At 40.3% G+C, this 11,592-nt stretch overlaps 1 protein-coding gene across 1 annotated transcript in view; it reads left to right on the forward strand.

The window, feature by feature from the left end:
- Nucleotides 1-2,898: 2,898 nt before the first annotated feature.
- Nucleotides 2,899-11,592, forward strand: part of sntb2 (syntrophin beta 2) — a 30,979-nt gene continuing 22,285 nt past the window's right edge. Inside the window, exon 1 of the mRNA XM_022768553.1 lies at nucleotides 2,899-3,804. Within this exon, the coding sequence (XP_022624274.1) occupies nucleotides 3,075-3,804 (730 nt within the window). The 5' untranslated portion in view covers nucleotides 2,899-3,074. The remainder of the gene's footprint in view (nucleotides 3,805-11,592) is intronic.

Genomic DNA, 11,592 nt, shown 5'->3' on the forward strand with positions numbered 1-11,592 from the left:
TGTTAATGCTAAGATAAGGTGATTGCCTCCATATTTAACATGCAGACATGAGAGGGGTGTTCATCTTCTCATTTGCCACAAAACAAAAAAAAAGCATGTTTTCCAAAATGTTGAACTTCACTTAATGAGCTGTAAAGCCCTTTTCATTTAGTTTCTTACATCTGGGATTATGAGGTTTTCTATTACTCAGCTGAACACGTTAGTTTACACAGGATGGGTTTCTCTTCTTTATTTTTGTGCCATAAGAAGGACATAAGTCATGTTCAGATAATTACAGAGTGGCCAGTTTATTGGCTCCACCAAGCTAAAACTGATGCAGTCTAACACAGCAGCCCTGAAGTAAATCCAACCTTCATAAAGGTTCTCATGTTCAGGTTTTGTTGAAACTTTTAGAGAGATGTTGATTCATATGTATGATCATTGTATAGATTTATATTGATACTGTAGATGTTTCATTGCTGCCAGTCTCACGCAGCACTTTATCTGTGTGTGTGTAGAAAGAGCTGCTCCAGCATGCAGGTTGCAGCACTTGAGCTCTTTTCATGGAAAATGTATGAAGGTTAAATTGACCATTTGAAATGCTGAGGGATGTGATTCTGCCTCAGCTCTGCTGGTGGTGAAGAACAAAGGCACATGAGGCGAGAACCCATGTTGTGACTCCACTGGAGATTGAGTCTGTGATGGATGGATGGATGGATGGATGGATGGATAGATGGATGGATGGATGGATGGATGGATGGATGGATGGATGGATGGTGTTTTACTGTGCCCCAGATTTCACTGCTGAATGACACCTGGTGACCACGTGACCATCTACATGAGGCCACATCAAAAAAAAAAAAAAAATCTGAATAAAACGTATTAAATACAAGAACTTTCCCACTAATGTATCAGCATTAAGAACTATGTTACACTGTCCAGCCACCTGTAAATTGAAGAAGTTATTTGTCAGCATTAGGTCACAGAGGAGATGGGTAAATAATTTTAATATTAATTTCATTGTGATCATAAGGAAATTATTTTATGAGCTCAGGAAAATAATGTTCACAGATGACATCATTAATGTTTTCTTGTTTCATATTACTTTATTTTGTAATCACAGGAAAACAAAGCATAACAGTCTCACTTTTCCTCTGATGATTTAATTATTGGTCTGTGACCCTGATAAATTGATTTTGACAACTTATAAATGAAGAGTAAACTATTTTCTAAAGATGTCACTGATTAGCTTCAGATTACGGGTGATGCAAAAGAGCAGTTGTGGTGACACTGAAATCCTCCACAATATGAAAACAAAGTTAACAGTAGGCAGCAGCACAGTCCAATAATAAGAGCCACCACAGTGAGTGAACTTAAGAAGGCTTTGTCCCCATGCACTCGGGGGATCTGTAATGGACGCCCCGCCTGTTTCATCATGAATAAATAATCTACAGGTCTACATGTCTATTGGCTGTTGACTGTCTGTCATCCGGCTCTGAGTTCACTCTTCAGACAGACAGGCTGCACGAAGCCACCCTGAGTTAGAGAGCATGAAAACGGAAGTTGGGTGATTTTGCTTCCAAAATAAAAGTATAAACCTATCAAACGTTTGTTAACGTGTATTCATTACCATTTTAACGCTTCTTATGTAGACTTTAAGGTCCACTTGTGATCACTCTGTGTTGCTCTCTTTTGGATCCACATAATTGAAGCCTAAGATATTGTATGGTATAGCTCATACAGCATTTTGGTGTTGTTTCGTTAATCTCTTATTTTATTAGACATTAAGATAAGGTAAGGTAAGGTAAGATAAACTAAGATAACATAAGGTAAAATAAGATAAGATAAGATAAGATAAGGTAAAATAAGATAAGATAAGATAAGATAAGATAAGATGTACCTTTATTGATCCCTCATAAAGAAAATTCAAATTCGACACAGCAGCACACAGGAATAGCAGTTCAAGGGGAAAATGTAAGGAGAAATAAAATAAGAATAGAAACAGAATCTAAAGATGAAATACTGTTGAAGTACTATATACAATAACAATATACAATATACACATGTAATTAATAACAGCAGTTCTTTATCTGTGCTCTTTCCTCTCAGCCTGTGTTTTGTGCAGCTGAAACACATGAATTCCCTCCCTGAAAACCAAAAATCTTAACTGATCTTTTCTCAGACTGTACTATTTTATCATTTTTATTTTGTGAAAACCTGGGAGACTGATGCATCTCAACCCTGCCTTTTGACTCTCTGACTTTTTGTAACGTGAGCCCATGTAGCATGCAGACAAAGAACAGATAATTACATTGATTACAGTTAAATCCCACTCATAGCACCTCTACATAGAATGACATTAATTGGTTTCCTTCACAAACCACCAATCTAAATGCCTCAAAGAACATCAGTGTATCCAGGATTTTTTTCACCAGATGTTGGCAGATGTTTTTGTTTGGGTCGTTTCTCGATTATTCATTCATTCATTCATTCAGTCCCAAAACAGATTCAACTAAGCAAAGATTTATTTATACAGCACATTTCATTCCAGATGGAAGCACAATGTGCTGCACAAAACTCAAACAAAAAAGTTATCAAGGAAGTTGCAACCACAAAAACTATGTGATAGTGTAAAGATAAAACGTTCGACACATAAATGATACAAATGAAGTCAAACCTTTAGAAAAATAAAATAATTAAGACCAACAACCGATCAGTATGTAAATTAAAACAATTAAAAGGTAGGAATAACATTTCGTGTTCTTATGTCTTTTATTTTGAAAGATTTGAGGGGCTGTTCTCTTGTGGTGTTCTCGCTGACTTTACAGTGGAAGTCGGGCAGCTTTAGAGTCTGAACTCAACAACAAGCCCTCTCAGGCTGGCCCATCACAGCCAGTTGTTCTTTTCTTTTTCCTTTCCCTCCTTTCAGGACTGCTGTTTTCTCTCCCCCTCTCCCTGCAGTCAGTGTGAGTGGGTGTGTCGATGTGGGCCGGTGTAGCCTAGTCGCTGCTTGTGCGCACTCTGAAAAGAGGAAAAAGTTGATGATGAGTTTAGTGTGAGAGCGGCCCGCCTCTGAGCAGGCTAACCGTCCAGGAATGGCAGTTTGGACCAGAGCGGACAAAAACGGTCAACTGGACCTTTTGCTCCGCGACCGCTGGATCCGTGTGGCCGCAGAACTCACCCGCGAAACGCTGACTTTAACGGCCGAAGCGGAGGTAACCGGACAGGGGGGCAATCACTGGGACTACAACAACTCTTCGGCGGGCCTGCGAAATGGCATGTCGAACGGAAACGACCCGGGAACGAGTCCGGGGAACCCTGGCCGCGGTCCGTCCTCTGGTCAAGACCAACTTCAGAGCCAGAACCACGGGGGTCGGGGGCGTAGTTCCAGCCCGGGGCGCGGAGTTGTCAACCGGGGTCAATACGACGTCAACTATGGTCTAAACAGCCCTGGGAAGTACCCGAATAACGGCACAAACTCAGACTTTGGAAGTCCCAGCTCGAGCTACGGCAGTCCTGGGTCCAGCTTCGGGTCGAGACAGGGTGACTTCCCCGTTAATCTAGACGGTTCCTCGGAAGCTGTGCGGAAAGTCCGAGTTGTCAAACAGGAGTCTGGCGGGCTGGGGATCAGTATAAAGGGGGGGCGCGAGAACCGGATGCCCATCCTCATCTCCAAGATCTTCCCGGGCCTCGCCGCCGACCAGAGCCGGGCTCTCCGGGTGGGCGACGCGATCCTGTCGGTGAACGGGAACGACCTCCGGGAAGCAACACACGACCTCGCGGTCCAGGCGCTGAAGAAGGCAGGGAAAGAAGTGACGCTTGAGGGTAAGTTGGCCAACGCGAGAGCGGGGATTTGCAAAGGCCGAGATTAGACTCCTGTGGTGTGGGTGCACACCTCTGTGCATTAGCCCGTTTTACATGGATGTCACTTTGGTTAGAGGAGGTGTGGCGCTTCTTATAACATAAAATGAATTTGCAGTAGATTTTCATACAGAGACTAAAACATAAATTAGTTTTAAACCATGTCACATGTTTACACAGTTTAAGTGGCACAGTATATTAAACACAAGAATAGCTTTAGGTTTATTCTATGTGACTGCATGACCTTGTTATTCACCAGGACAGCACTTTTATTTTTGAATCAAGGACAGCAGGATACACACTACCACCACGGAAGTTTGGTGAACTTTGCAGATCCTCCACACATGTTCTGTGGGTTGTAACTTTCACCACACAAATAATTATTTCTGTAACAATAATACAACAATTATGATACAACTGCAGACACACTGGCATAAACAAACAGAGTGCTAGTTGATCTATGGCCAGAGGAGGAGGAGGAGCGGGGCTTAAATGATATCAACAGAACAGAGAGCCTTTGATTAGTGTAAACAGGAAAGTAACCACAGTTGTGGTCACAGTCAAGAGTCAGATACATTGTTAGATACTCTGTGTATTTGAATCACTGTGGGTTGCTAAAGATAAGAGGCCACTGTTAACATGAGAAGATGAGATTTGTTTCCGTGTGACTGCAGTGACACTGACCAGGAGAGAGAAAGAGGAAAACATGTAAATGATCTGTGGAGTTACGAGCATTTTAGAGAAGAATATAACCAATTACATCTAATCAAATCAGAAACTTTAAAGCAGAAGTGTATCAAAGCACAACTGCAATGGAACATACAGAACAAGGATATGAAACAAAACACCATATGATACATGAACTGTGTCAGTTACTGTATGTAAAAAGATAAAAGTTAGGCTAGGGTCATACATTTTTACTCACTGCATTTGAAGCGTTTTTAGATTTATCCTGGTTTGATAGATTTTTTTTTGTCTACTGAACATTTACTGTATGGTTCAGACTTGGAGCTGTTTCATTAATCCACACTATCTCACCTGTGCCTGCACAGCACTAAATGGCAGACAGTCTCAGATAGTGACTATTAGAGCTGCACAATTTATCGAAATATAATCAAAATCACAATATGACCAAGTCCCAAATCGGAGGAGCTGCAATTTTTTTGATAAAGGTAAAATGTGCCACATAGTTGTGCATTGTTAGAACCGTGAGTGTTGTGGTGCTACAGAGATGCCCCGGCCTGCAAATCATATTCTCCAGACGTAAAGGAACACGTTTGTCTGGTACAAGACCAACAATCACATCAACATCATTTTTATATTTTTTTTCAGTGAAAATGAAAATGCAAAAACGACCATTCCAACTGAAATCGCAATCACAATATCTGCCAAAATAATCACAATATGATTTTTTTGCATATTGTGCAGCCCTAGTGACTTCAGCCGCTACAGAGGCAGATAGTGCTGGAGTTGGTGGAGATGAAAGCAGAGCTAAAAGCAGATTGAATATTTTACATTCGTCCTATCTCCACAAACACAAATTCAGATGTTAGTTAATGTAAATTAATAAGCCATATCCATAACTATAATCTGGAATAGTGGCTATGATCTATTAGCCAGTTAGCCAACATTGATCATTCCAGTTCAATAAACCGCATTTATTCAATTACAAAACACCAGCTGGTATCATCTGATATTGGAAATAGGCTATTGCTCCACACGCAAGGTCTGCTGAAGGTTTCTAGGTGTGCAGACATGCATCCCACAGAACTATCCACATATCAACAAGATTAGGTCATAACGTAGTATATGGCTGGACTGTGTGTGGTCAATGAACCGCTTTCAATGGAAAGCTATTAAAAACCTGCTGGAAGAGTCGCTAAATGTCACTAGATGACGCTAACTAGCATGTTCATGGTGTCATCGTGTTGTATTTGCATTCAGTTTAGTGTCAGCTGGTTTTAGCTCTTGATCTGTTTGCTTCTCTCCTCTCTGTGCTCACATATACAGTATTTAAATACAGCTTTTTCACAATAAAGCTGCTCTCGTTGACCTGTTTTTCTGTTTCTGTTGTCAAACAACGGGACAAGTTTGAAACTGACTGAAACCCAGCCCATTAATACTACATGTTCTGCTACTCTGCTGTTGCTAAAATCCCGGTTTTATAACCACAATGTCGCCTGACAACATCACCAAACACATAAGTTAAAGATAAAGACTGAGCTGTGATTTTTGGCTATATTTACATGTAAATGAGATAAAGTGAGGTATAGAGGAAGGAATAGAGAGGTGTGCCTGTGGAGGGAACGTCCAACCTTGCGACTGTGGGCCAATACTGGAGACTCCCTTTTATGGAAAGTAGCTAAGGTTTGTCCATAAATTAGCTGGATTTGTTGCTAGGTGCTCTTTAAAACAAAAAAAAAAGTCACTGAAGGGGCCTGAAAAGTCGGTAAATCTAGCGACAAAGGCGCCAAGTTGGCAACACTGCCTGTAAACTTGCCAAAAATGCACCAGATCATTTTGAAAGAGTTATGGCCACTGGGGAAACTCCAACACTTGGCCAGCTCATCACTGGTGTAACTTCCATCACTCAGTCAGGTGCAGTGCAGCCAAAAAGCCTGGAAAAAGCTTGAAAGCTTGCTAAACTTCAGATGGAAGAACCTGCCTCATACAAAGTAAAACATACCTGTTGTAGATGGCGGTAGCATGCTGTAAGTAGAGAGATGTGTTAGTCAGGAGATACTTAGTGGCTCATTATGGGGCTGAGCAGAGCTCCATGGAGAGTTCCGATATTAACTGCGCTAATGTTGAACTGTTTAATGGTTAGAAAAGTGGAAAAAGAGTGAATTGGGGGGAGAGAGGCCACAGAGCCCTCGGGGTCTGGAAACTTCAAGCCAAATGCAGTGTTTAATGGTTTGGAATGAACGCCGGACGAATACTGAAGAGCACAAATTGTAGGAACTAATCAATGTGTGACACATTTCCACTCAAGTCAAAATGAGGCCTGTTTTGTACCTCCCAAAATAAACCAAGGTAGAACGTGACAGACTCTTTTAAGTCATCCACTGTGCTGATTAAATCAAACCGAAACCCAGAGGCTCAGTGTAAAAATGCTATCAACATCAGTTTTCCCTAATAATAAATGATCCAAAATATTGTGTTGTTACACTCAGTTACTGGTTTTTCAGCTGGTTGATGAAGATCTCTTAAGTTGACAAATGAAACAGATTGAAACACAGTGGAAGTGCTTGTATCATTTTAAAACCCCTGGTTGAGTTTGGCCTACTGCAAGTGACATCAGTGTAAAAATCTTCTCCAGCAGCCCTCAGACACAGACAGGAGGATGTGCCGTCTCCTGCTGCCACAGCCGCAGTCCAGACATCGGCCTCTGTGTGGAAGAATGTATCAGCTGCTTGTCACTGTTTGTCAGTTTGACGGGCAGTGAGCTGTGTTGTTTGTGGACCGGCTCTTCCTCCCCAGTTCCCCTCTGTCTCTGCTTGGCTCCCACTGTTCTGAGAAAGAAACGGCAGTCAGTGAGAACGAGGCTTGATTTTCCAGACTGCTGTGCCGTGTACACAATACATAAACCCCCAGATATTCTCACAATTAGCCTAGGCGCCCCACATTCCTGACCTCCGCTTGCATGTGTGTATTTAGGGCAAAGGTCAACACCTCTGCGGCTCCATGATTCGTGCTGCGCCACGGTTTTATTGCTGGTGCTGCATAAAGGAGGAGAGAGTAAAGCAGCACATCATAGACTGTGATGGATGTAATAGAGGTGTACAGTTCTGTTTCTTAACGAGCCTTGTGACCAAACCATTAGATTATTAGAAGCATATTGCCTGAATGGGTTTGCAATCTAATTTTGGCCCAGTCATTCTATACATGGCTGTAGATATCCAGCATAAGCACTTGAATGAAACTTCTGCCTGAGCCCTGAGATCATTTGTCTATTTTACACTGCAAATCAAGTTATCGGTCTCAATCATGTGTTGTTTTCTCAGCACAAAGGAAAATTCTACAAAGTCACTTTGTCTTATTTTAGTATGATTCAATCTGCTTTTCCAAGAGAGATAATCTTGTCAATCAACATTTGCACTAGATTATTAAACTTGTTTCCAGTTGTCATGATTATCATAATAAACACATGGACTGTACCGACAGCTGCCTTCCTACCTTTGTCGCCATGGTTACTATAATAATGGTCATGGCTTGGGTAGGTTTAGGGAAAGATCATGATTTGGGTTAAAATAAGTACTTCCTTAACATTACATGGTCTTTGTTGTCATGGTTACAATATAAACAGCTAGTTTCACATGGGAATCGAACATCGCTCTCCTGTGTCATATTCATCCATCCACCACAACCTCCTCCTGACGTGGACTTTGTCTCTCTTTATACTACGTCACCACACTTTTCCCTTTGCTCCTGTCATCATTACTACGACCACTAGATGTCACCTAGCAACAAAATGTAACTATGGGTCATAATAACCTGCTGCACAGACGACCTGTGGGCTCGGTTTTTACAGGACAGAATATCTGATACATCTGTGAAAATAAACTAAATGTTTCAGCTGCACTAATCAATATGTTCGTTTTAACAATGGATCAAGTGACTGTGTAATAGCATCTGTCAGCTCATTGTTTTGGTTTTCTGCCCCAAAACAAGATTATTTTCAGTAAAAGCAGGCAAAAAACCTCTGACACAGGTTAGAGTCCCGCTGGTAAACATGGTGTTTATTTTTTGTCTTTTTTTTTAAAGGAGCTAAATGTAAGTTTTGCTATTGCTACTTAGCTAATGTTAGCATTAACAGATGTTTACTTACCAGTCTAGAAGAAACGTTGCAAGTTCAGCATCAAACTTCATTCCTTTACTCACCAACAGCTGTCTCCAGAGGTGGACAGTTACACTTGTCTCTATCATGTCTTTTCTTCTACTGAAGTTAGCATGCTAAAAAGCTAGCCCCAGCCCATCTTGTCACTTTCCAGTTGTAACTTACAATATCCCCTTTTTAGAAACGAATGATGAGTGAATGAGTGAATATTGTATTCATCAGTTGGACAGAAACACGACTCCAAATCTATGCTAATGTAGTTTGTGTGAAAGGAAGCAATTGTGTGTGAATGTTATCCTAAATAACGTTACCAATGATAATGTTTATTAGGGGTGGAACAGTTCACAAAATCCACGGTTCGGTTTGTATCTCAGTTTTGGGGTCACGGTTTTCGGTTCGGTATACGTTGTTTGTTTTTTTTCTATTTTTTTTAACAGTCCAACACTTCCAAGCTAATTTCTCTAGCACACAATATTTTGTATGTAATTTAGTGCAATGTGTTTGATTTTTAACAAACAAGTCAAGCTGCAAAGGGAACAAGTGGGATCTTCTCTCCCATTATTGTTGTAGTCTGCAAATAATTCATTACTAGTCCATCATGTAGTCTATTACTGAGACCAAATTAAAGTATTATTTCTTCAAACCAAGTGCACATATGGACTTGTTTTAAAAGTTTTCAAGAATCAGGTGTCATTTCCTTGATTCAAGTGCAGTAACCGGCCTTCTTCCGTTTTATTTTTTTAAATCCTTTGTTATAATAGATGTTCTTTGAAATTTTCCATTATTGTGCGCTGTCACCTTGTCAGAGTTCAGGTCTGTTGCTTGTGGTTTCCCTCTCCAAGGCCATAGGATTGAATGAATGAGCTCCTCTTAAACTGCCCCATCAACACATGGCATACATATCCTAGACATGACACATTGCTGCTTAATCCCCCTCCCCTCGCCAGCTGACTGACAGACACAATATCCCATATTTCTAAATGATTATTTGAAGTTTGCTGCAGCAGTCCCTTGTGTCTTATTGGATTAGCCTGCTGGTCAGTGGCGCAGGAGAGGAGGAGGAGATGTAGGATGAGCCCTTTGTGTGAGTAATTGGAGGAATAAAAACAGCACATACCAGACACAGAGGCTATTGATGAAACGGGGACAGGCCTGACGAAGAACAGTTCTTTTCTTTTGTTCCGAACCCCAAAACTAGCCGACCGTTCGTTTAGTGTGTTGGTTGGTGTCCTCACGGGGTGAGATCTGCCACGCAGCATGAGTCTGTACAGCCTGAAATAGGGCACGCCACTTTCTCAGCTCTGCCTCAGTATGAACTTCACTACCTTTGATATTAATCTGCAGAAATGTCTCTGGTGTCCACTTGTCAAGAGAATTATAAGTAAAACCCTGGAATGTCACATAAACTTAAATATGAATTAGGTCTGTGCGTATTAGTTTGGCTGATGCCAAAACAACTGGCTTTTTAAATATTAGAATAAAATAGGTTCATAAGAATACAGGCCTCTAGAAGTTATTATTGTTCCTTGAGGTCAGCTGATGTTAAAGTCAGTTAATGCTGTCTGAAAAAGGAAACAAAAAAATGCACTTTTGTAATATTTGTATATTTGTAATGTATGTGTAGCTGCTAATAGTCACACACCCACAGTTCAGATGAGAAAAGCAACAACTTGGACATTTTTAGTGAAATCCAAGTCTTCATTTCATGTTTTGTCAAATTCAAATATGTTTGTTTGTTTTATAGAAATTCAGAAGTTTTATAGAAATCTACAATATTAAAATCATCTTAAATAATATGTTTTATATGTTAAGCTAACCCAATTTAAAAAAAAAAAAGCTAATAAAAAATTAAAAGGTTTGAAGCCAGAACCTTCTCGCTGTGACGTGACATTGCTAACCACTGGACCACCTAAAACATAAAATACATTATAATTATATGTAAAAAAAAAAAAAAAAAAACCTGAAACGTAAAATACAATAATATAGTTATATAAAATAAAAAACACCTCAAACATAAAGTACAATAATATAATGTAGTATTTAAAACAAATAAACAACTGAAACATTAAATATTGTGTGTGATAATATCGTATATTGCGATATTTGAGCTAGTGAGATTAATCAATGATAAAACTAACTGTTAGTTACAGCCTTAAATTGTAAAATAACAGAAGAAATAGATTAGCTGATACAACGTGCACTGGCCTCTCCACCGTTTCTCCTGCGCTCTGTCTCCTTTGCATCAGTCCCCTTCAAACAGCCTCTAAGCTGTGACTGGCCTGTTGACTGTGTGTGTAAGGTCTGTCTGTCTGTCGACCTTAGTCCCAGCATCCTGTCACATAGGAAGCTTTGTCTCTTTATTTGTTTAATTGACTCACAAGACTCAGGTTTGGTTTGTGAATCTCCACCACAGCAGAAAGCATCAAGCTTTTTCTTCCTTTCCTTGTTTCAGTGTGTGTCCTCACTGCCAACATGATGGGATGACGTTTGTAATCTTGAACAGGCACTACTGCAGGGAATGATGAATGTGATTATTTTTGTTTATAATCTGCTTTATCCTTTGTAAAAAAGTTGGCACACATATTCAAATACTCTTTGAGGCCATACACTGACCTTTGGAAAACTGATTTATGTAATTCCATAAATATTACAGCATGTTGTTGCAGATGAGAACACTCCTGTGTTTACACTTCAGCTGCATGATTTCCCAAAGGTTTTTCCTCTGATCCAGGTTAGAGGACAACAAAGAGGAGGGGGCAGGTGTGACTCTGTGTTTGAGGGATCAAGGGAATACTTTTTCTTGTTATGATCTGTGTGAGAGAGAGAGAGAGTTTGTCCACAATAGTATGTGATTACACTGCCATGCATTCTATTTGAGCAAGGTGACTCATTTTGAAAGATCCAGATCAATGTTG

The sequence above is a fragment of the Seriola dumerili genome, unplaced genomic scaffold, assembly GCF_002260705.1.
Source record: "Seriola dumerili isolate Sdu_G_001 unplaced genomic scaffold, Sdu_1.0 BDQW01001690.1, whole genome shotgun sequence".
In the NCBI taxonomy this organism is placed as follows: domain Eukaryota; kingdom Metazoa; phylum Chordata; class Actinopteri; order Carangiformes; family Carangidae; genus Seriola; species Seriola dumerili.